The 23,325-nt window shown below is 35.0% G+C and overlaps 1 protein-coding gene across 4 annotated transcripts in view; it reads right to left on the bottom strand.

Moving 5' to 3' along the window:
- Positions 1-23,325, bottom strand: part of NT5C2 (5'-nucleotidase, cytosolic II) — a 115,494-nt gene that overhangs the window by 91,105 nt on the left and 1,064 nt on the right. The window contains exon 1 of one of the 4 annotated variants that reach the window (XM_074295479.1): positions 21,883-21,964. The exons of 2 other annotated variants lie outside the window; for them this stretch is intronic. In XM_074295479.1, coding sequence (XP_074151580.1) covers positions 21,883-21,885 — 3 coding nt within the window. In that variant the 5' untranslated portion in view covers positions 21,886-21,964. Of the gene's footprint in view, positions 1-21,882; positions 21,965-23,325 lie in introns of those variants that run through there. One more of the 4 variants, XM_074295483.1, reaches the window with a different exon arrangement.

Raw genomic sequence — 23,325 nt, forward strand, 5'->3', positions numbered from 1 at the left:
ATTCTGACAGATAACTATCTCCACTTCAAGATTCGTGGACTAAATATCTATCTAGTCTAGATAGGATAGTCTTGATGTAGACTAGATATCCATCTGGTTATTTTCCATTTCTAGAATAAAGCCTCTTTGTGATCTTATTTGGGAAATAAAATGAACAAATCTCTTCTGTGAGAAGGGAATGATATTGTTTATATGAGATTTTAATTAAAACTTTAGTAGAGAAGAAAATTAAAATGAGAAAAAAATTTGTTAGAATATTGATAAATGTACTTAGAAGTCTTACATCTAAAAAAATTCTTGATCATTTCAATGAACAAAACATACCACAAATAACATGGAAGTAAAGTATAATTTGAATGTAACTATCCATATTAATTATTTTTTTCTTGCCCAGCATTTCATCCAAACCAGAAAAACAAAAATCAAAATGGCCATCTTACTTCTGAGAACTTCCATTCCATTACCCTTTTTTTTTTTTTTTTTTTTAAATAATGCTTTGAGTCTCATAATAACCCTTTGGATAGATAATACAGGTGGTATTATTTACCTTCACTTTTACAGATTAAGAAACGGAGGCTCAGAGTGTGATTTTTCTTTTTCTTTTTTTATAATGTCTTAAAGGTGTTATAATTTTTTAAAAATTTTATTTATCTTTTATAAAAAATTTATGCATAGGTAATTTTCCAGCATTGACAATTGTAAAACCTTTTATTTCAACTTTACCCCTCCTTCCCCCCTACCCCTTCCCCCAGATGGCAGGTTGACGAATACATGTTAAATATGTTAAAGTATAAGTTAAATACAATATATGTATACATGCCCATACAGTTATTTTGCTATACGAAAAGAATTGGACTTTGAAACAGTGTACAATTAGCCTGTGAAGGAAATCAAAAATATAGGCAGACAAAAATAGAGGGATTGGGAATTCTATGTAGTGGTTCATAGTCAACTCCCAGAGTTCTTTCGCTGGGTGCAGATGGTTCAGTTCATTACTGCTCTATTGGAACTGATTTGGTTCATCTCATTGTTGGAGAGGGCCTCGTCTATCAGAATTGATCATCATATAGTATTGTTATTGAAGTATATAATGATCTCCTGGTCCTGCTCATTTCACTTAGCATCGCTTCATGTAAGTCTCTCTAGGCCTTTCTGAAATCATCCTGTTGGTCATTTCTTACAGAACAATAATATTCCATAATATTCATATACCACAATTTACTCAGCCATTCTCCAATTGATGGGCATCCACTCAGTTTCCAGTTTCTGGCCACTACAAAAAGGGCTGCCACAAACATTCTTGCACATACAGGTCTCTTTGGGATATAAGCCCAGTAGTAATACTGCTGGATCAAAGGTTATGCACAGTTTGATAACTTTTTGAGCATAGTTCCAAATTGCTCTCCAGAATGGCTGAATGTATTCACAATTCCACCAATAATGTATCAGTGCCCCAATTTTCCCACATGCTCTCCAACATTCCGCATATCTTTCCCTGTCATTCTAGCCAATCTGACAGGTGTGTAATGGTGTCTCAGAGTTGTCTTAATTTGCATTTCTCTGATTAATAATGACTTGGAGCATCTTTTCATATGGCTAGAAATAGTTTCAATTTCTTTGAGAATTGTCTGTTCATATCCTTTGACCATTTATCAATTGGAGAAAGTCTTTCCATTACCCTTAAGGTTTTATGTACATAGAGGAGTGTAATGAGAGTCACAGAAGTAAAGAAGAACTCTGGATACAGTGTTCTTTGAAAACTTTTAGCTAAGGAGATCAAGGAAATGTTATCAGAAAAGGTGTCACACCTAAGAGGAAGCTTGAAAGCAGATGGACAGATGGAGGATTTAAAATGTAAAGTCTTTAAGATCACAGCCCATAAGGACCTTTTATTAGGTCTTGCTCCTACCTTTGTACTCTTTAAGTTCTAACCAAACTGTATTCTGTTCTTCACACAAGGCTTCACATAGAGTATATTTCAGGCAAGGGCAATGAAAAAAGTAAAAGATGGTGAGAAAAGCAAAGATATAGTGGATCCTGACTGAACATTAATCTAAAGTTAAACTCTCATGTAATTACATCAATATGTTGCAAGGAAACCCAAATCAATGATTTAGACCAAAAATAACAAACAACATGAATTCTTATTCAAGCAATTTTAAGACTTGGTTAGATTTAAATCAAACCCTTATTTCTCATTTTCTAAAGTCCATAGTTTAATGCTAACTTGTAATAGATCTACATCCTAATCTTACCTACTAATTTTTTTTAAAAACGCCAAACGTTCATTAAACACTTAGTCTGCATGGAATGTAGAGGTACAAAGCCTCCCAAAGTTTATCCAATCTAATTAAGGATATAGGACAGTATAAAGTAATGAACAATAAATATTGCAAGAAGCTATTGTTGTTTAGTTGTGTTGGAGGTTTTTTTTTTTTTTTTTTTGCTTTTTTGGTTTTTTTAGCAAAGATACTAGAGTGTTTTGCCATTTCCTTTTCTAGCTCATTTTACAGATGAGGAAAATAAGGGAAATAATTAGGATAAAGTGACTTGTCTAGGTCAGACAGCTAGGAAGTGTCTGAGGTCAAACTTGAACTCAGGAAGATGAGGTTTCTGACTCCAGGTCTGGCACTCTATACACTGTGCCACCTTGTAGCCCCATTTCAAGAGGGAGCATTAATTAACAAGTATTTATTAAGTATTTATCTTGTTCTATTTTCAGCTTTTGTAAAACTGAAAACACTGCTAGGTTCTGGAGATACAAATGAAATCTGCTTTTAAGAAGCACATAGCCTGTGCAAAAAATGTTTGTGACAGCCATTTTTGTAGAGGCAAAGAACTAGAAACTGAATGGATGTCCATTAGCTGGAGAATGGCTGAATAAGTTGTGGTATATGAATGTTATAGAATATTACTGTTCTATAAGAAACGACCAGCAGGGTGATTTCAGAGAGGCCTGGAGAGATTTACATGACCTGATGCCAAATGAAATGAGCAGAATCAGGAGATCATTGTACACAACAAAAAGAATATGCAATGATCACGTGTGATAGACATGGCTCTTTTCAATAATGAGGTGATTCAGGCCAGTTCAGGCTAGCTGTGATGGAGAGAGCCATTTGCATCCAGAAAGAAGATTGCAGGGATTGAGTATGGATCACAACACAGTGTTTTTACCTTTGGTGTGATTGCTTGTTTTTCTTTCTCTTTTTTTTTTCTTTTTTTGACAAGATTTTTCTTATGCAGCATGATAATTGTGGAAATATATGTAGAAGAATTATGCATGTTTTAACATATATTGGGTTACTTGCTGTCTAGGGAAGGGGGCTGAGGGAGGAGGGGAAATTTGGAACACAAGGTTTTGCAAGGGTAAATGTTGAAAACTATCTTTGCATATATTTTGAAAATAAAAAGCTATTATTTAAAAAAAAAAGCTTATGTCCAATGGGAGAGGCAGATGGGCACCAAGACAATGTATAACTCTATAAGCATCTACAAAATAAATATAAAATAAACACAAAACAAATACAAGTTAAATAGGGAAGGAGGGACCATGCAGATGGAAGGTTCAAGAAAAAGTTCATGTAGATAAGAGTTCTGTAGCTAGCTATGTCTTAAAGTGAAGAGTCTATGAAGAGGAAGCAGAGTTCATTCCTGTCCCAGGGGAGAGACATTTCAAAGGTCTGGAGAGAGATGAAGTTCCATGGGACAGATGCAGCTCTTTGTGAGGAATGGAGAAAAGTCCAATTTGACCAGACCATAGGGCACAAGAAGAGAAGATGTGTACAATAAAAGATCTTTGTGGTTAAAGGCTTTAAATGCCTATAGAGGGATTTATAGTTTTTTCCCCTGAGAATCAAGAGAGAACCACTGAAGTTTGACTAGAGGAGTCACATGGTCAAACTTTCACTTACAGAAAAATTACTTAGCAGCTATATAGAAGAACTGGAACAAGGAGACACTTGAGCAGAAGCCAATTAGGATGGTATTACAATTATCCAGAAAAGAAATTATAAGAATTCAAACTAAAGTTGTATATGTGTGAGGAGATTACAGGATCTGGATATGATATACTATGGAAATAGAAATGGCAAGTCTAGAGAAATATGACTAGATAAATGGGAAGAGACAAAGTTAGGAGTGAAAGATAATCCCAAGAGTATGGATCTGGGTGGCTGAAAGTTCGGCATGGGATGGGTTTGGAAGAAAGATGCTGAGTAGTTTTGGACATGTTGAATTTGAGAAATCCCCAGGACACCCAGCAGCACCAGCTGGTCCAAAGATATGGGAATCACTTGCCCAGAAATTATGATTAAACACAATAGAAATGATCAGAAACTTTAGAAGAAAAAAAAAAAAGGCAGCTCAGACACCCTTGGGTATATCTCCAAGTTGGGGTATATGATAACGTTGATAACTCAATAAAAAAAGATTGAAATGGAAGGAGCAGACACGGGCAGAAGGAGAATGAGGTCACAAAACCCAGAAAAAAGAGAGAAAGGTGGTAAAGTATTCAAAAACAGTAAAGTCAGGAAGGATAAAAACTAAGAGATCATCTTGGATGGAGCAATTAAGAAATCATTGATAAGTTTACAGAACAACCTTAATTGAGTGATGAGGGTTAAAGAAGGTTAAAGTGTTTTCTTGACCTTCAGAAATTCAGAACATGTTTTAGTTCTTGAAAGGGTTGATTAAACTCTTCCAAAAGAGATCATTCTTGAGTCATGGCCAGTGCTGGTAAGCAGAGATGAAGACCTACGAAAGTCCTGTTCTTGATTCAGCTTGAATTTTACATAATATTATTGAGTTAGTGACATGCATACATACCCTCATGGGCCTAATTTTTTTTTTTTTTTCTGCTGAGGCAAAAAGCTCTCAAAATGTAATTTTTCAATATATTTGGTACAGAAATGACAGATTACTTTTCTCAGAAAATCTACACTCCCCATTTTGTCTTTTCTACTGATCATACTTTTCTACTAGGCTTTTCTAAAGTCCATCTTTATTAGTTTATTTCTTTTATATTTCTTTTATTAGACCTCTACCTCATTTGACTTTTTTTTTTTTTTTTTTTAATTATTTTCAAATTTTTTGGAAGAAAGTTTCAAAGCATTTTCTTAATTCACTGGGAAAAAAACATATTTTGTTTTTTAAAAGTCTCATGAAAGATAATAGGACTTTTGAAAGTTAAACTAATTTTTGATGTAATAATTACATTTTAAAATAATTAAAATCTACCACATAGTCTTTGCAATTATAGGAATATAATAGTGACTGGATGTTTTACTAACTGCTTGCTTTCAACAGTTCCTCATTGGATGATATCACAGTAGTTTGAATGTAAACTTCCTCTTCCCATGGAAGGTTTGCAAAAGACTTGAGTATGGTCTCTAATTGATGTTACCTGTATTTAAGGCCAATCTGTATTTAAATTAATATGGTAATAAACTGTAGGTATCCTTTCCAAATCACAGAAATTAGACGTATGGAGTCCCCTTGATCCAGACAATTTGCATAAATTTTTTGCCCCTCTTCTCATACCAACAATGAAGTCTGAGTTTTTTATTTTTCTTTTATGGGGTATTTACAGTACCTTAATATAAAATTTGGATTATTTGGTCATAGGCTCCATGTTGTCTGCTGGTCTTCACATGTCATCTACAGCTTCCGCAAAAGTTCCCAAAATTTCCCATTTTCTTATGCTGACCCACAATACATCAAAACTGCAATTGGGAAAATCACAATGTGGAAGGGATAACTGTTGTAACATTAATGGGATTATAAAACACACAGGCTTCAGAGAAGGATAATTTTAAAATCATACATTTAAGAATTGGAAGAGACATTAGATTTCATCTAGATTAACTCTCATTTTTCCAGGCCCAGAGATGTAAATTACTTTTGTAATTGTTCTTCAGTCATTTCAGTTGTATCCAACTCTTGGTAATCCTGTTTGGAGTTTTCTTGGCAGAGAAACCAGAGTCATTTACCATTTCCCTCTTCAGCCCATTTTACAGATGAGAAAATTGAGGCAAGCAGGGTCACACAGCTAGTAAGTGTCTTTAGTCAAGTCTTCTTGCTCTATCCAATGTACCTCCTAGTGGCCAAAATGACTTGCCCAAAGTCAAATTGATCCTATAACCTGGGACCCAAATAGATTTTAAAAACTACTTAATCTTGGATTCTCAATTCAATCTACTACTGTTGAATGTTATATCAACCAAAAACTTGAAGTGAAGAAATTATTAATGCTTCTTAATCATCCAACAAAAATGAAATATGAATAGATCAGCTACGTAAAATGTCATACTTTAGTGGTAGTTTTTTAAGACAACTTGATATCTGTTTTAAATTAGAAAATTTTCATCAAGAATTTCAAGGGAACTAATGAAAAAAAAAAATCAAATGAAGGTGGCCTAGCTGTACTTGGTCTAAAACTATATTATAAAGCAGCCACCAAAACCATCTGATATTAGCTAAGAAATAAGACTAGTTGATCAATGGAATAAGTTAGGTTCATAGGACAAAATAGTCAATAACTTTAATAATCTAGTGTTTGACAAACCTAAAGACCCCAGCTTTGGGAACAAGAATTCACTATTTGACAAAAACTGCTGGGAAAATTAGAAATTAGTATGGCAGAAACTAGGCATGGACCTATACTTAACACCATATACCAAGAATAAGATTGAAATGGGTTCATGATCTAGGCATGAAGAATGAGATTATAATAAATTAGAAGAACATAGGATCAGTTGCCTCTCAGATCTGTGGAGGAGGAATTTGTGACCAAAGAAGAACTAGAAATCATTATTGATCACAAAATAGAAAATTTCAATTATATTAAGTTAAAAAGCTTTTGTACAAATAAAACTAATGCAGACAAGATTAGAAGGGAAGCAATAAACTGGGAAAACATTTTTACAGCTTAAGGTTCTGGTAAAGGCCTCATATTCAAAATATATCATTGACTAATAAGAAATCAAAGCATTCTCCAATTGATAAATGGTCAAAGGATATGAACAATTTTCAGATGAAGTAATTGAAACTATTTCTAGTCATATGTTCTAAATCATTATTGAACAGAGAAATGCAAATTAAGACAACTCTGAGATACCACTATACTCCCCTCAGATTGGCTAACAGGAAAAGAAAATGACGAATGTTGGAAGGGATGTGGGAAAACTGAGACACTGATACATTGTTGGTGCAGTTGTGAACAGATCCAGCCATTCTGGAGAGCAATATGGAACTACACTCAAAAAGTTATCAATTGTGCATACCCCTTTGATCCAGCAGTGTTACTACTGGACTTATATCCCAAAGAGATATTAAAGAAGGGAAAGGGACCCTTATGTTAAAAAAATGTTTGTGGCAGCCCTTTCCATAATGGCTAGAAACTAGAAATTGGAGAATAGTTGAATAAATTATGGTATATGAATGTTATGGAATATTATTGTTCTGTAAGAAATGACCAGAAGGATGATTTCAGAAAGACCTGGAGAGACTTACATGAACTAAGTGAAATGAGCAGAATCAGGACATCATTATACATAATAATAATAATAAGAGTATACGATGATAAATTCTGATGAATATGGCTCTCTTCAACAATGAGAGGATCCAAATCAGTTCCAATTGATCTGTATTGAACAGAACCAGCTACACCCAGAGAAAGAACACTAGGAAATGAGTATGGACCACAACATAACATTTCCACTCTTTCTGTTATTGTTTGCATGCATTTTTGTTTTTTCTTCTCAGGTTATTTTTACCTTCTTTCTAAATCTGACCTAAATATATGTGTGTGTATGTGTGTGTGTGTGTATGTGTATGTGTGTGTGTGTGTGTGTGTGTATATATATATCTTTATAGTATTTAAATATATTTAACATGCATGGGACTACCTGCCATTTAGGGGAAGGGGTGGAAAGGAGGGGAAAAGTTGAAACAGAAGTTTTTGCAAGTGTCAATGTTGAAAAATTACCCATGCGTATATTTTGTATATAAAAAGCTATAATAAATAAGAAAAGTTTTCTTTTCTTATTATAATGATGCTATAAAACTAGTTCTTTCCTTCAATATAAATATCCAGTTTTCAAAATTATACATGGCAACAACTGAAACAAGCTTTTGGAAGTTTTTAATTTTTGCAGCATCTTTCATACCCAAACCCAATGAAATACTGCATATTCCAAACCCATGATCAGAAGCCAGCAGCCAAAACAGCTTTTTCTAGTTGATGAGAACAGGAAGCAAAAAATAACTGAAAGTAGAGGCTGCATAATTAAACAAGTGAATACCTCTGCTCTTAAATACAAATACACACACACACACACACACACACACACACACACACACACACACACCCATAGTGAGAGAGGGTCACAAGCAAGGTACCAAAGAGAAAGCTCAGAGAGGGGGTCTGGCACAGCCATGGTACCCATGCTGGGTGGACGTGGGCAAACATGCCAGCTGGAGCTGGATGGGCTGGGACACATGGAACAGAGTTTTCTTTTTTCTTTTTTTTTCTTTTTTTGCTGAGGCAATTGGGGTTAAGTGACTTGCACAGGGTCACACAGTTAGGAAGTACTGAGTGAGAGCAGGTCCTCCTGGCTTCAGGGCTGGTGCTCTATCCACTGTACCACCTAGCTTCCCCAACGGAGCAGAGTTTTCAATGGGGATACTTTACATCTTCTCTTTCAAGCCAAATGCCAGTGATTCACTAGAAACCAAGTGAGTAGGTGTTCAGTATGATACACAGATATGCTACAAATGTAAAAATTATACGCGTGTGTCTGTTTGATGTGGCAAAGCATTCAAGGGACAGGCAACAGAGATGTTTGAAGCACAACCTCATTTTGTAATGATGTCAGGATACACATTTTACAATAACTGTCAGTACAGATGATAAATGTATATATCACATCTTATATATAAACACATTAAGCTTTAAAAATTAAACTGAACTAAGATCTCTGTGTGTGTATATATATATATATATTTATGCTATTTTACATACACATACACTCTCTCTCTCTCTCTCTCTCTCTCTCTCTCTCTCTCTCAGTATCCCAAAAATTCTGTGTAAAATTGCCCTAAGATTTTTGAGATACCATGTGTAACGGAGAAAGAAAAAGGAAGAAGACATAGAGAGTGCTATCATTGGAAAGTATGATGTAAAAATTCAATATTTTGCTGTTTTTCTTAGAATTTTTCTTTTTGTACCTGAAAATTATCATTTGAAATTTATTTAAAAGATTTATAACTCACTACATTCATTCTAAAAACAAGATTCTGAAATTTTAAAATGAATCATTTAAGCAGTTAATTTTAAAAATTAATCTTTTATTCAGCAGTGTTTCTACTGGTATTATATCCCAAAAAGATTTTAGAGGAGGAAAAGGGTCACACATTTGCAAAAAAATGTTTGCCGCACCCTTTTGTAGTGGCAAGGAACTAGAAACTGAGTGGATGCTCATCAATCGGAGAATGGCTGAATAAATTATGACATATGAATGCTGTGGAATATTATTATTCCGTAAGAAATGATCAGCAGGATGACTTCAGAGAGGCCTGGAGAGACTTACATGAACTGATGCTAAGTGAAATGAGCAGAACCAGAAGATCATTATACAGGACAACAACAAAACTATACCATGAACAATATGTATACCACTGGAGTGCTGAGAAGTCGTATGATCTATGCACTGAACATAATGAAGTAGTCTGACAAGTATAAAGAAATAGGCTTTGTATGGGCCAGGGCTGGCAGGAGTGGGAAAAGCCAAGGGACTATTGTATACAACAACTGCCTGACTATGTACAGGTCAGCCGTAGTGCAATTGGCTCCTGGGGATTTAGAGCAATTTCAAGGGATGTGATAGAGGGTGCCATCTGCAACCAGAGAGAAATGCGAAGACTGAGCATGGATCAAGGCATAAACAATGTTTTTCATTTTTTTATTGTTCTTGTTTGCGTGGTTTTGGTTTGTTGGGGGGGTTTCCCCTTTCTGGTTTGTTAGGGTTTTTCCCCCTTTCTTATGTTTTTCTCCCTTTTGGTCTGATTTTTGTGTATGTGCGCTGCATGAAAAATATAGAAATGTTTGAAGGAACTTCACATATTTGACCCATGTCAGATATTGTCTTGGAGATGGAGGAAGGAAGAGGAGAGGAGAAAAATTTGGAACACAATATTTTACAGGCCTGAGTGTTGAAGGCTAGATTTCCATGAGTTTGGAAAAATAGAATACTATTAAAAATTTAAGAAGCTTTGATTTAAAGGATATGCCTAGGCTTTATATAAAATAGAAGAAGAAGAATAGACATTACATTGAGGCTCACTTTTTGGTGAATTCTAATAAACCGGTGTCAATGAGGGAAGGGGGAAATAAGGATATATTGGGAAGACAGAATGCTCCATTTTGCATGCCTATTAAAAAAAAAAAAAAAAAAACAGCAACACAAATTACATGATTGGACTATGTTATAGGAATCCACCAAAATTACAAATATGACTAGGAAATTAAACAAATACTTAAGCTAAATTAAATGTTTTTATACCAAGCTTATAAGTCCTACAAATTTTTCTTCTTAGTCATAAAGTTAACCATCTGTATATAAGCATTCTGCCAGTCAAATAGCAATGTCACTTTTGTATATAAAAGGAATCACTTTGAAACAAAATTTTAGTAATATAATTTAAATTGCTAGAATATGTTAAGACCAAGTTTCAGAGACAAGTTCTCATATGCACCCAGAATTTCAATATTAGTTGGGCCCTATAGCAATAAAATCAAAGATCCAAGTCCAAAAAGTAAGCTGAATTTGAAAATTTGCATTTTTTTCCGGAAAAAAAAAAATTGGTTCAGGTTAAACTTAAAAGCTTCCTCATTTCTACTTTTTAGTTTTTCATTAAAAAACAAAAAACAAAAAACACCTGCCCACTCCTATCCAAGATCTAATATGGATTTTAATTGTTCATACAGAATTCTTACAGTAATAACTACTACTCACAGTTAAATAGCAATTTAATGCTTAAAGTGTTTTTTTCTTCCTTCATAATCCTTTCCTTGATTAATCTGGTGAAGTTTGTAGTACAAGTATTATCTCCACATTACAGATGAGGAAACCAAGGCTTTGAGATAACCTTGCTCATGAGCACATGTATCGGACTCTTAACTTCTATTCCCTATACCCCACTGCTTCTCAAAGGATTTACTGCTTCTACCTCTTTTGTATACTTTGATGGTAAAAAATGCTAACCTTTAAATTTTGCAGGTACTAGTTCTTACTCTGAGAAGAACTGAGAAAGGATGAAAGCTATTAAGTCTCTGGCACCTGAAACTCTCAAGTGAAATCAGAAACGATTGTTTTGCAATATTATTGCAAATTTTTCTTTAAAAAAATTTTGGTTTTGTTTTTAGTTTGGGTTTTTTTTTTTTTGTTTTGTTTTTTGTTTTTTGCATGCAGCCTTATTCTTGGGCAAAGTAGCATAAGATTCTTGGCTTGATTAACACATGACTATTTTGCTAACATTTCAACATTAACTCTTGGAACAAAGGATGGCTTGTTTTCCAGTGGAAAATAACATGGCTTACAGGAGATCTTGTTGGAACACAGTACCCGGTGCCTTGACAACTCAGGGTTCTATTTCAAGAGTCAACATGCATGTAACTAGTCCTAAGTTGAAAATGGAAAATTTTAAACTTAATCTGTTTTGAATTTTAAAAAGTAAGTATAAAAGTTCAGAGAGTACACCACTGCCTTCTATTCTTGGCACTTTACCTCAGATATACTACAGAAATACATTCCATTATCAGCACATTAATTATAACTAAATGTATTTGCTGCTTGCTAGACCTTTCAATCATATAATGGTTATACAAAAATAAGAATTTATTTAAAGGAAAAACTGCTTTACTTGACTGGGGCTATATAATGTCTTCTTCATAAAGTAGTTGTACTTTCAAAGGCCTTTAGAATTGAAAAATGTTGCAAAGATGGCTGAATATAGTTATTACTCTCTATTTAATATATACTATTATATGCTTCTTTAGTAATAGCTTATATATGTGTGTATATACACACATACTTCTTTTTAGCAGCCAGATATATACTTTTTTTAGCAGCCAGAAATGTTTTATCATCTTGTTTTGTCCAAAATGCTAACTCAGGGCTTTACCTATCTGCCTCCAAAGGAAGAATTATATTCTCTCAGCATCATCAGAACCTTGTTCACTATTCACTCTTCCTTTTACTATTTATTCTTTTTTGCTTCATTTAAAAGAAAGAAAGGCAGGTAGGAAAGAAAAATAATTATCCCCTGAGTTTAGCTATTAAATGTTCATATAATGTTGATGGCTGGCATTCACTGAATGCTCTGAATTAATCAACTCTATCCACATAATGGAGTAGGCTGCCCTGGGAATGATTACTTCTGATAGAGGTGTGCAAGCATGTTGGATGACCATTTATCAGGAATATTAGAGAGGGGCTTCAGGCCTCAGAAAAGTTCATATAGATTCAACAGGAGATCGTGATATGGGAAGAAAGGGCAGGCCTAGAGACTGAATCCAGGTTTTGCTACCTATTACCTGTATGACGTGGCACACATTTCACTTAACCCTTGTTGCCTTTCATTTCTTCAGCTATAAAATGAAGAGGAAAGTATGACACCTGAGGTCCTTTTCAGTACTAAATTTAAGATTTCATGATCTCTAAAGACCTACAATCCTTTTGATCCTATTAAAATGTATCCCAAAATATAAGCAGCAAAATTCAACACCAGTTCTAAGGCCAAGGATCTTTCCATTTAATATCTCAATGTAATTCACTCTAGTCATAATACAGTAAAATAATTACATCAGAAATATATATATATATATATATACATGCACACACACGTATGTAATATATATTAAACATATTTTATTATTTATTTTTATATATTTATATACATATATAATTTTCAAATATATTAATTGGAATTTCGTTTTCCACTTAAAAAAACTAACTTTTTTTTTGCTTTCATATCACCACTTCCAAATATATTCCTTCCCCTTTCTACCCCAAAGGCCATTTCTTATAACAAAGAATTTTTAAAAGGGAAAAAAAGCAGTCCAGCAAAACTAGGCATCACATTAACCAAATCTGACTGTATATGCAATGTTCTATACCCTGTTCCCCACTTATGCAAAAAAGGGAAGAGTTGCATCTTTGAATCTCTTCTTCAAGGTCACAACTGATCACTATAATTATATGTAAGACATTGTGATCATTGTGAATATTTTTCTCCTAGTTCTGCAGACTTTACTTTTGCATCAGTTCGCATAAGTCTTCCCATACTTCTCTGTATTCTTCATCATCATTTCTCATGACATAGTATAACTATTACTACAACCTTTTTAGAAACCAGTGCTTAATAAGTAGAAATCTTTTTCATTTCTGGTTTCATGATAACTTCAAAAACAAGCAACAGTTTCACTATGCATATTCTGAAATATATGGAATCTTTCTGTCTTTGACCTCTTTGGAGTACATCCCTAGCAGTGATGATCTATGGGTCAAAGGGTATAAACATTTTTTTAAAAGTATAATTCTAAATTATTTTCCAGAATGATTGAATTAATTCATAATTAACAATGCATTAGGTGTGCCTATCTTTTTACAATTCCTCCAATCTACTAATTATAACTTAAGATTAACCAAGTGAATAAATTCAGCAAAACCTGAAACTATTACTTACTACTACTAAGTGTGTTAAGAAGCTAGTGCTTTACTTTTTCTAGCCACAGATTAGTCCTATTTATGTCATGTTACTACATGCTAAATTCTTGTGGAAATTACCTAAAAGTCTTCACATTTTTTTTTTAAAAAGGAATACTTGAGTTAATCCTATCCTTTCATTGGCTTGTTTATATATCAGATATTAAAAAAAAAAACACTAACAGGAATCACTTTATAGTCTCATTTCTTTGATAAACCCAGAAGTATTAGGATTTTTCAGTGTTTGATAGAAGCCTAGAACTACTAACCCTTTGAAAAATCTCTGCTCAATTCATGGGTTGCTCACCTTTAGCAGTTAATAGGGCTGACCATAAAAATTACTTCTGACCAATTTTTTAAAAGCTCACATTTATGCAGTGCTTTACAGTTTACTATGTGCTTTCCTCACAATAACCTTGTGAAGTAAATAATGCCAAGTGTTATTATCTCCATTTTACCAATGAGGAAACAAAAGCTCAGAGTTCAGGTGAATTGACCACAGTCACATGACTTATAAATGGCAAACAAAGATTAAACAAACGTCTTCTGACTGACTTGTTCAAAACTTTTCCCACAATACATTAAATTTCTTAGTAGACAATATCTCCCAAGTGTATTCTTCAGTGTAGGACCTACCACACTGATGCTAAATGGTGTAATTCAAAATATTCTTTTAAAAAATCAATTTTGCCTAACTCATCAATAAACTTATATTTCCAAAGACATTATCAAAAAGTTTCTATTTTGGGAACTTCTATACAGTAACTCCCAAATCAGACTTCATGATAAACAAAGATGGAAAACAATGCATGGCATAGATTCTAGATACTAGATCTTAACTGAAGAAAGGCCATAACTTCCTTTAAATTATCACTAAAATAAGTTTTAAATAATTATTAGATATTATCATGGACATTTAAAAAGCAACATGGCAAAAGCTGAGACATAATGGCTGTGTGACCCTAAATAATTTAGTTTTCCCAAATCTAATGAATGCCTTCTAGCCCCAAGTTACAAAACAGATGCTATTCTGCTTCAGTGAAGGGAATTTTCATACTGGGAGTTTGCTACATCAATGAAATCAAAGGCCCAGTTCCCTTCTCCAGACCTCCAAAGAAAAGTGTCTTGGTCCTTTACAACTTAAGAAATGTAGCTAACAAATGGGCTTGCCTCTAAAGATCATCATCAAATTCCATCACTGTACTCAACCTTCTGTTGATGAGGCAGGTCATGGAAGAGAAAACTATTTTTTTTAACACATCCTTGTTTGTATTATCTAACTTAAAGTATAACTAATAGCTTTGAAACAGTAGTTCATTTTCCAAGACAATCCAATTCCTTATTTTTTGCTCTTTGGAAAGTCTAAAACAAATAGCAGCTAGGCTATGTCACAGTCTCCTAAGTACTTGATTGCTAAATATATTTGTCACCAGTTAACATCTGTTGAAAACTTAGTTACCAGTCACAATATGACTTAAGGTTTTAAAGAATTAGAATAGCACTATTGGACTTTCTGCTTTAAATTGCCAAGACACTATTATTTAAAACATGTACCTATTGAAACTCAATCAATTAATACTATTTTTTCCCATGCCATAGGAACCACCTTGAAGCAAATTACAGCAACTGTTAATTTTTTTTTAAGGAATAAGAAGTTGCAATTCTGTTTCCTCATCTGGATTTCCCTACTCCAATGCAATCACGGATCACAGATGTATTTCCAAAAAATGTATGTTGCCCTAGAAATTTCACATATGTCCAGAGAACAATCTTTAAAATTTGTTCAAATTAGTTATACTCAAATTAAACTCCTGGACTTCATTATTTCTAACTGTAAATGTTCTGTCTTGGATAATAACATTTCCCCCTTATCCACCCAAGTCTTTTATTGTCAGGCTTTCAGTATCACTTTTCACAAACAGAATTCCTTAAGTAGGAACAGTCATTTCAATTGTGTCCAACTCTTCCTCATTTGGTAAAGATACTGAAGTGGTTTGCTATTTCCTTTTCTAGCTCATTTTACAGATGAGGAAATTGAGATAAAACTAGGTTAAGTGACTTGCTGGGGTCACACAGCTGGTGTCTGAAGTCAAATGTGAAAGGGGTCTTCCTGATTCCACACCCATTTATCCACTGTACTACCTAGCTGCTCAAGTAGGAACAACTACTTATATTTAAATCATTTGAGGGGAGGGTTTACAGTGAAATAATGCAAATACTATAATCCCCATTTTACAAAGAAGGAAACCAGCCCTGGAAGGCAGCAGGATACAGGAGAAATGGTATCAGCTTTGGAGTTGGAGACCTTGGGCTCCAATCTTGACTCTGATGCTAACTTGTGTCAATAATGTGGAGCAAGTTACTTCACCCTATAGATTTGCCTCAATTTCTTCATCTATAAAACAAGGGGCTTGATTTAGCCAACTTCAGAGGTTCCTTCTAATTCTAAATCTATATGCCCTTGTGACTTCCCCATGATTCCCTAGCTACTAAGTGTCCTAACTTCATAGGAACACACTAACACTGATGCTGGTTTAGGAGATGTTCTTTTGTTCTTTTTGTTCCATGACCAGGCTAGGAGGCCTTGTGCATTATGCCTCCTTGGTCAGAGCCAACAACACCAAGAGAAATACTTGAGAACACCAGTACCCATGAGATGGCAAACTCTGGACAGAGGATGAGGCAAATTCCTAGCCTGGCTTGCCAGAGACATGAAGAAAACAATGGAGAGCTGAGGTCAAATGTAAAATGCCTTGCTAGCCTGCAACCTTCTTCACATTAAAAGATTTGGATTATCAATCTCTTGGCTAAAGAGACCAGAACCACTATTTATTTAGTGGAAGTCTGTGAGTGGGCACTAGGGGGCATGCTGGATTGGCCTCTGGCACCAACTGTGTAACAGTGAACCTCTCTCTTCCAGCCTCAAGTTCCTCATTTGTAAAAAGGGCCTAATAATAATAGCACCTATCTCACAGGACTGCAGTGAGGATGCCATGTGAAACTATGATGTATTTTGCAAGCCTTAAAGTGCTACATAAATGTTAGCTATCAATCATTTCTTTGTCTGTGAGACAAATATAAACTTTGAGTAAACTGTCCCTGGGGTGGAAGGGCATGCCCTTTAATGATCTAAAGAGTGTGATAAAAGGGAACCTAATTCCTTCTACTAGAGTGAGGTTTTCCCTGCTTGAACCTAGTATAGACCATGTACAGAAGTCCAAAACAAAAGTCAACCTTATAGAAGAAAAGAATGGGAGACTACACCAGCTCAGATGGGCCTAATAGAGGGTTCCTACTGTTAAGATTTCCATTTTGCTTATTAAACAAGTCTTATGATATTCAGTCCCATATTCCAGCCTGTCACTCAAAATTTCCCTCCCAATTTTATATCATCTGCAAATGTGCTAAGTGTGTTATCTATCCCTTTACCCAAGTTACTGATAAAAATGTCAAACAGCTCAGATCCTTGAAACAGTTCTTCTCAAAGTGACATTAAATCATTAATGGTTCTTCAAAATGTTTCCAAATACACTTAACTATTCCATTATTTACAGCTTTTTCACTTTGTTAAAATCTAACTATTTTTTAGCACTCCCATAATCTACTAGTCTAGTGACTATTCAAATAAGGAAATGAGGTTAATCTTGCATGACTTGTTCTTGAAAACTATTCTAGCTCACTGTGATCCCCACATCCTTTTCTAGATGTTCACTAATCATCCCTTTAATAACAAGTTCTAGAATTTTTCCAGTAATTTCCATTAAGCTCATTGGTCTACAGTTTGCAGATTGTACTCTCTTCCCCTTCTAAAAATTAAAAATTTAAAAATTTTTGCCCTTCTCCAATCCTATGAGATCCCTCTAGTGCTCCATGATCTTTCAAACATCACTGAATTTGGCTCAACAATCACATCCATCAATTAGCAACCATTCTATAAGTTTTTAAAAAAAATCTAAATTGATGGTGAATTTTCTGTGTCTACATATCTTTTTATAAAATACCCCCTTTTCCTTATCATCTGAATTGTTTCTCCAAAAGTCATATAATGCAGACTGTCTTCTTTCAAAAAGAAATGCCTCTTTCTGATCCTAAAGAATCACCAAAATGATTCCCTTCTGATTTGCTCAGTTATTTCATCAAGCAAATATTTTATTTATTCACAATCCATGAAAATAAATCATGCACTGCTTATAAGAATTCACATTTCTATCTTCCTTTTCTCCATCTCACAAACTCTGTTCTAACTAATCTGCTTTTTTATGCAAACATACTATGTTCTGAATATATATGACCACTATCATCTGCCCAAATTAGTCTTCCTCTTTGAACATACTCACCCCTCCTTTCTATCCAAACAAATCCTACTGTTATTTGAACTGTTTCATTTCAACTATATCATTTGAACTGTTATTTCCCACACACATATATATCATATCTCCTCAATCATATTTGTAAACTCTGTTTCTCACAGCACTTAGCAAGCTTAGGCACATAACCAAATGCTCTCCAGTTCTGCCAAATGCTCACATTCACCATTCCCAATCCCCACCTGCCCTTTTTGTGTATTTATTTAGTGTTTCCTATGCCTTCTGTACACAAATCCCTTCTCTCTCTTCAACAGTCTGAAATCATTAAGACCACAGACTTAAATCTTGAAGGGATTTGAAGCCCCCTTAATTTGCACATGAAAAAAAAAACAAAAAAACTGAGTCCCAGGGAAGTTGAGACTTTCCCAATCTTTTAAGTGACTTAAGCAGGATTCAATCCCAAACCTTTCCAATTCCAATAGCAGTGTCTCTCCACTAGACTGAACCACTTCTTGATGGGTCCTAATATTCAAAAGCATCTCTCCTTGCAGCATTATCTGAACTCTTCAGCAAGAAATGATCTTACTGGAAATCAAGAGGCTCCGACAGCATAACTGTCTATTCCTAGGAAGATCATGAGATGTTCTTTTGAAATGGTAATCATGAAGTTGAAGAGACTCAAAAATTCATCAAATCCATATCCTAGTTTTACATATGAGGAAATTAACTATGAAAAGATCTGTGCTTGATGATGTGTTCTTTTTTAATCAATAACTTGCATAAATGCATAGATAACATGTTCATCAATTACAAACACCACAAAGTTAGGAAAGATAGCTAACATCCTGGATAAAATCAAGATCCCAAAAGACCCCAAAGTCTAGATCATTCAATAAATTAAGTGATAAATATAAAGATTAACATTTAGTTTCAAAAATTCAATTTCACAAGTTCAAGATGGCGAAGCATCAGTTTCTCTGAAAAAGGTCTGGGGTTTTAATGTACTACAAGTTCAATAAGAGTCAGCATGTAAAGTATGACTTAAGCTAATGAAATTTTGGTTAACATTAAGAAGGAAATAATTTCAGAAATGAAGATGTGATGGTCACTCTGTTAGAGAACTAAGTGCTATTATTCAGTTCACAGTTTAAGGAAGACATCAATAATACAGCATCCAAAAGAGAACGAAGTTGGTAAAAGGCCTTAAGACTACATTTCACGAAAGCAAGATGAACACTCAAAGAGGGACATGATAGTTGTCTTCAATTGTCATGTGATAAATTAAATTTTCTATTTAGCTTTGAAGGGCATAACCAAAAGCAAAGCATAACCAAAATTTATTCTCTGATAAATTTTTCTGATATTTCTCAAACATAGAGGGAACTGAGTCAAACTTTTAAAAAATAAGAGCCATGCACCAATTGATAAATGATCAAAAGATATGATCTGAATTTCATGCATATCCTTTGACCTAACAATACCACTATTAGGCATGAATACCAAAAGAGATTTTTAAAAGAAAAGAAAAAAAGTTAAGGACCTAAACCTACAAAAATATATGTAGCAACTCTCTTCCCAAGACAAGGAAGTAGAAATTGAGGGGATGCTCATCAATTAGGGAATGGTTGAATAAATTGTAGTGTATGACTGTTATGGAATGTTGTTCTAAAGGAAGTTATGAGCAAAATGCTTTTGGAAAAAAGCCTGAAAAGCCCTCCATGAACTCAAGCAAAAGTGAAATACACTGTATATAAAGTAATAGCAATATTCTGGAATGACCAGTTGTAAATGGTTTTGCTATTCTTAACAATACAATGAATGTACTATTTATACCCAGAGAAGAAACTGATCGTTTCTGAATACAGATTGAATCATACTTTCTTTTTAACAATTTTTCTTTAGGCGTTTTTTCTATTAGAGTGGGAGATCTGTGTTTTCTTTCATGATTTTATGAAAATATATTGCATAACTTCACATATAGTTTCTTAATGAGGGTGAGGAAGATAAGAGAGAGAATCTGGAATTCAAAAGTTTAAAAAATAAATAAAAAATGTTTTAAATGTAACTGGGGAAATATTAAAAAAAAGATTTTTTTAAACTGCTAAAAATAAATTATATAAATTATATAAAAATAAATAAAAACAAATAATAAAACTCATGTCTTATTGAAGATGATCACTTGATAGCATAATTATTGAGGATCACTGTTTTAGAGCTGGAACTCAGAGATCATTCTGCAGATAAGGAAACTGAATCCCAAATAGGAGAAATGAGTTTCTCAGTCAGAATTATCATAGTTGAGATTCAAAACCAAAGCCCTTTCTAAAAATACCATCCCACCTCATGTGGCTAAAAGAAACACTTTTTTAAACTCTCCAGTTTTCTGGCATGATTAACTGGATACTTGACGGAGCCATGATTGTGGGTGTTATTTCTATGCTTTCTCTATTCTTGTTCTAATCTTGCCTTTGTCTTTCAACTACTCTGCTCTCTTAAGAAGAGATTCCCCACACAAGTGGTTTTCCTCTCTTTAACTTTGCAGAGGTGCTAATATACCACCTGGGCTGTCCATTTTCTCTCATTCTTACTTATTAAAAAATAAGATAACACTTTCATAAAATAGGTTTGTCTGTGGTGTTAATTGTAGTCCATGCCTCCATTCAAAACAAAAACAGTATAGAACAACTGTTCATAATCTGGGGTCCATTAATCTTCAAAGGATCCATGGATAGATTTCAGTGTCTGTAAACTTCAATGGGGGAAGGGGAAACCACATTTTTATTTTCACTAACCTCTAACTGAAATTTAGCATTTCCTTCAGTTATGAATACAAGTAACATAGACATGATTCTAAGGAGTCTAAGACACACAAAAAAGTAAAAAATCCATGACATAGAAGGAATCAATGAAAGGAGATTGATTCCCTTGACAACACCCCAATGTAACAACTTCCCTAAAGAGCACACAATGTCAGAAGTTCTACCCACACACACACATACACACACCCTACTTTTGTTACAAAGTTTTACAAAAATAAATGCTGAAAACTATCTTTACATGTGTTTGGAAAAATAAAATACTATTGAAAAAAATATATATAAGTTTAGCTGTGTCCAACTCTTCCTGACACCCCCATTTGAGATTTGACATTTCCTTCTCCTTCATTTTAAAAATGATGAAATTGAGGCAAACAGGGTGAAATGACTTGCCCAGGGTCATACAGTTAAATGTCTGAGGCCAGATTTGAATTCATGAAGCTGAATCTTCCTAATTCCAAGCCCAGTGCTCTATTCACTGTGTCACCTAGCTGCCCCTCTAAATTTATGTAATCTTTCTACAAAAAAGTCACAGAATGGGACCAGTCTTGAGTTCAATTAACTTCAGGTGAAATATAAAAACACTAGGATCTTGATTCATTATATGACTTGTTCAAGGTCACACCAATAGTAATTAAATGCCAAAGTCTAAAAACTAGACTGATTTCAAGTAATGCTGACCACAGCATATACAGGACCTAATACTGAGATGTAGTGAAATTGCAGCTACTCTTGGAAAAACTCCAACCACTGTTGTAAAAACAGTAAATTTCTGATTGACCTCTAACTTCTTTGGATTACTTTTAAAAGCCCATCAGAATAAAGTTGCATTTAACATCATTTTTAATATTTCTATAATAAATCTGTTTCAACATTTTTACAAGAATGCAAAAACTTATGAACTGTACTTCAATTGCTCTTCTCAAATGGATTTTTGATCTCATTTTGATTGTTCCTTCCCAAAAGAGGAGCTCAAAACCCATTAGTGCTTACCATCCATGACTACCAGGTGTTCCAAGAGGCCATTGTCATTTTTCCAACATTTTGAGCCTCCCATAAAGCTTTACCTCTATCAAACAATTCCCTAATTAAAAAAAAAAAAAGTCAACAATATGATCTATGGTAGTTAGCAGTTGTAAGAAAGTTGAAAGTACTATCCATTCAAGCACAATGCTCTCAAGCACACAAGAAAGCTATCTGAAAATATTCTGCATAGAAATCTAGATCTTAAAAGCTGTGGCCTAACAGAAAAAACACAAAACTATGAGTAGCCACTGCCTTAAAGATACGAACACACTAATTGCAACTATTTGGACATCAAGTGTCCATCTTTCTTTATTCTTGTAGATTATGTCTGTGCTACTTTAACTGCAACTTGGTAGCTATAAGCCTTCCCTCTATGAAAATGGGGAAGAAGAGTTCATTTAAAATTGAATGGTGGAAAAACAAAATGGTACGTGGGTTATCAAGCTGGCAGTTTTTGGTAACTTCTCAATCTGTTGTCATACAGCCTTGCAACACACTCCTGAGGCCTCTCAGCTTCCTGAGTCACCCAGTATGAGAGAGCGCAAACTGAATCAGAAATATTTGGAAAGGAGTCAAGGACTGCTTGCCGAAGGAAGCGAGAAGTTCCGAAGAAGTAGAGTATCCCATGTCCTACAAAAGATATGCAAGGATGCTTTGCACCAATAAGAATGCGAATATTTTTGAATGAATCTATCCTTGCAGCAATCAGAAAGAGGGTTGTTAAATGGGAGCTAAGGAGGCTTGTTTAAGGCACAGATACATGAGAAGGATGAGACAACCAGAAAAGCAAGCAAAGGGGCTGAGGGGGAGGAAAGAAGCCTGTCAGTAACCCAGAAGAACCGAAGAGGACTTCCCTCAGAGACGGAGAAGAAAAGGAGGGGTTCCAGGGGAGGGAGGCAGAAGCACGGAGGTGTTGGAGAAGAGGGGCTGAAACGAGACAAGTGCGTGGCGAGGGCAAACCGCAGCCAACAGCGACGCCCTCGGAGGCGGGGAGGGCTGGGAGGGGTCTCCAACAATTCTTGGAGCGAGTCTTGGGGCTAGCGCCTTAAGGAGAGCCCACAGGGGCCTTCTCCGTGGTTTACGGTGCAGCTTTCCCCCGGACATTCACTTGGGGGCTCTCAGATTTGAGGGCCAGTTCTCCAGGGTCCCCGGGAGGGGGAGGCGGGAGGAGGCTTCTGGGGAGAGACGTGAAAGCTAGGCACTCTGACGCAGGGGCTAACCTCGGATAATGGGAGGGCGAAGGTTGGGAGGTTAGCCCCTGGGGGATTCCGAGGCTAACCCCGGGAGGGGGAAAAGGAGGTGGTAAAGACAGCTTTTCCGTGAAAAGCTTGGGAAGGGAGGCAGTAATACGAGCTCACCCCAAGAGGCTACCAAAAGGGGGGAAGACTTGGGGGAATTCGAAGGGGCTCT

The sequence above is a fragment of the Sminthopsis crassicaudata genome, chromosome 2 (assembly GCF_048593235.1).
Source record: "Sminthopsis crassicaudata isolate SCR6 chromosome 2, ASM4859323v1, whole genome shotgun sequence".
Lineage (NCBI taxonomy): Eukaryota > Metazoa > Chordata > Mammalia > Dasyuromorphia > Dasyuridae > Sminthopsis > Sminthopsis crassicaudata.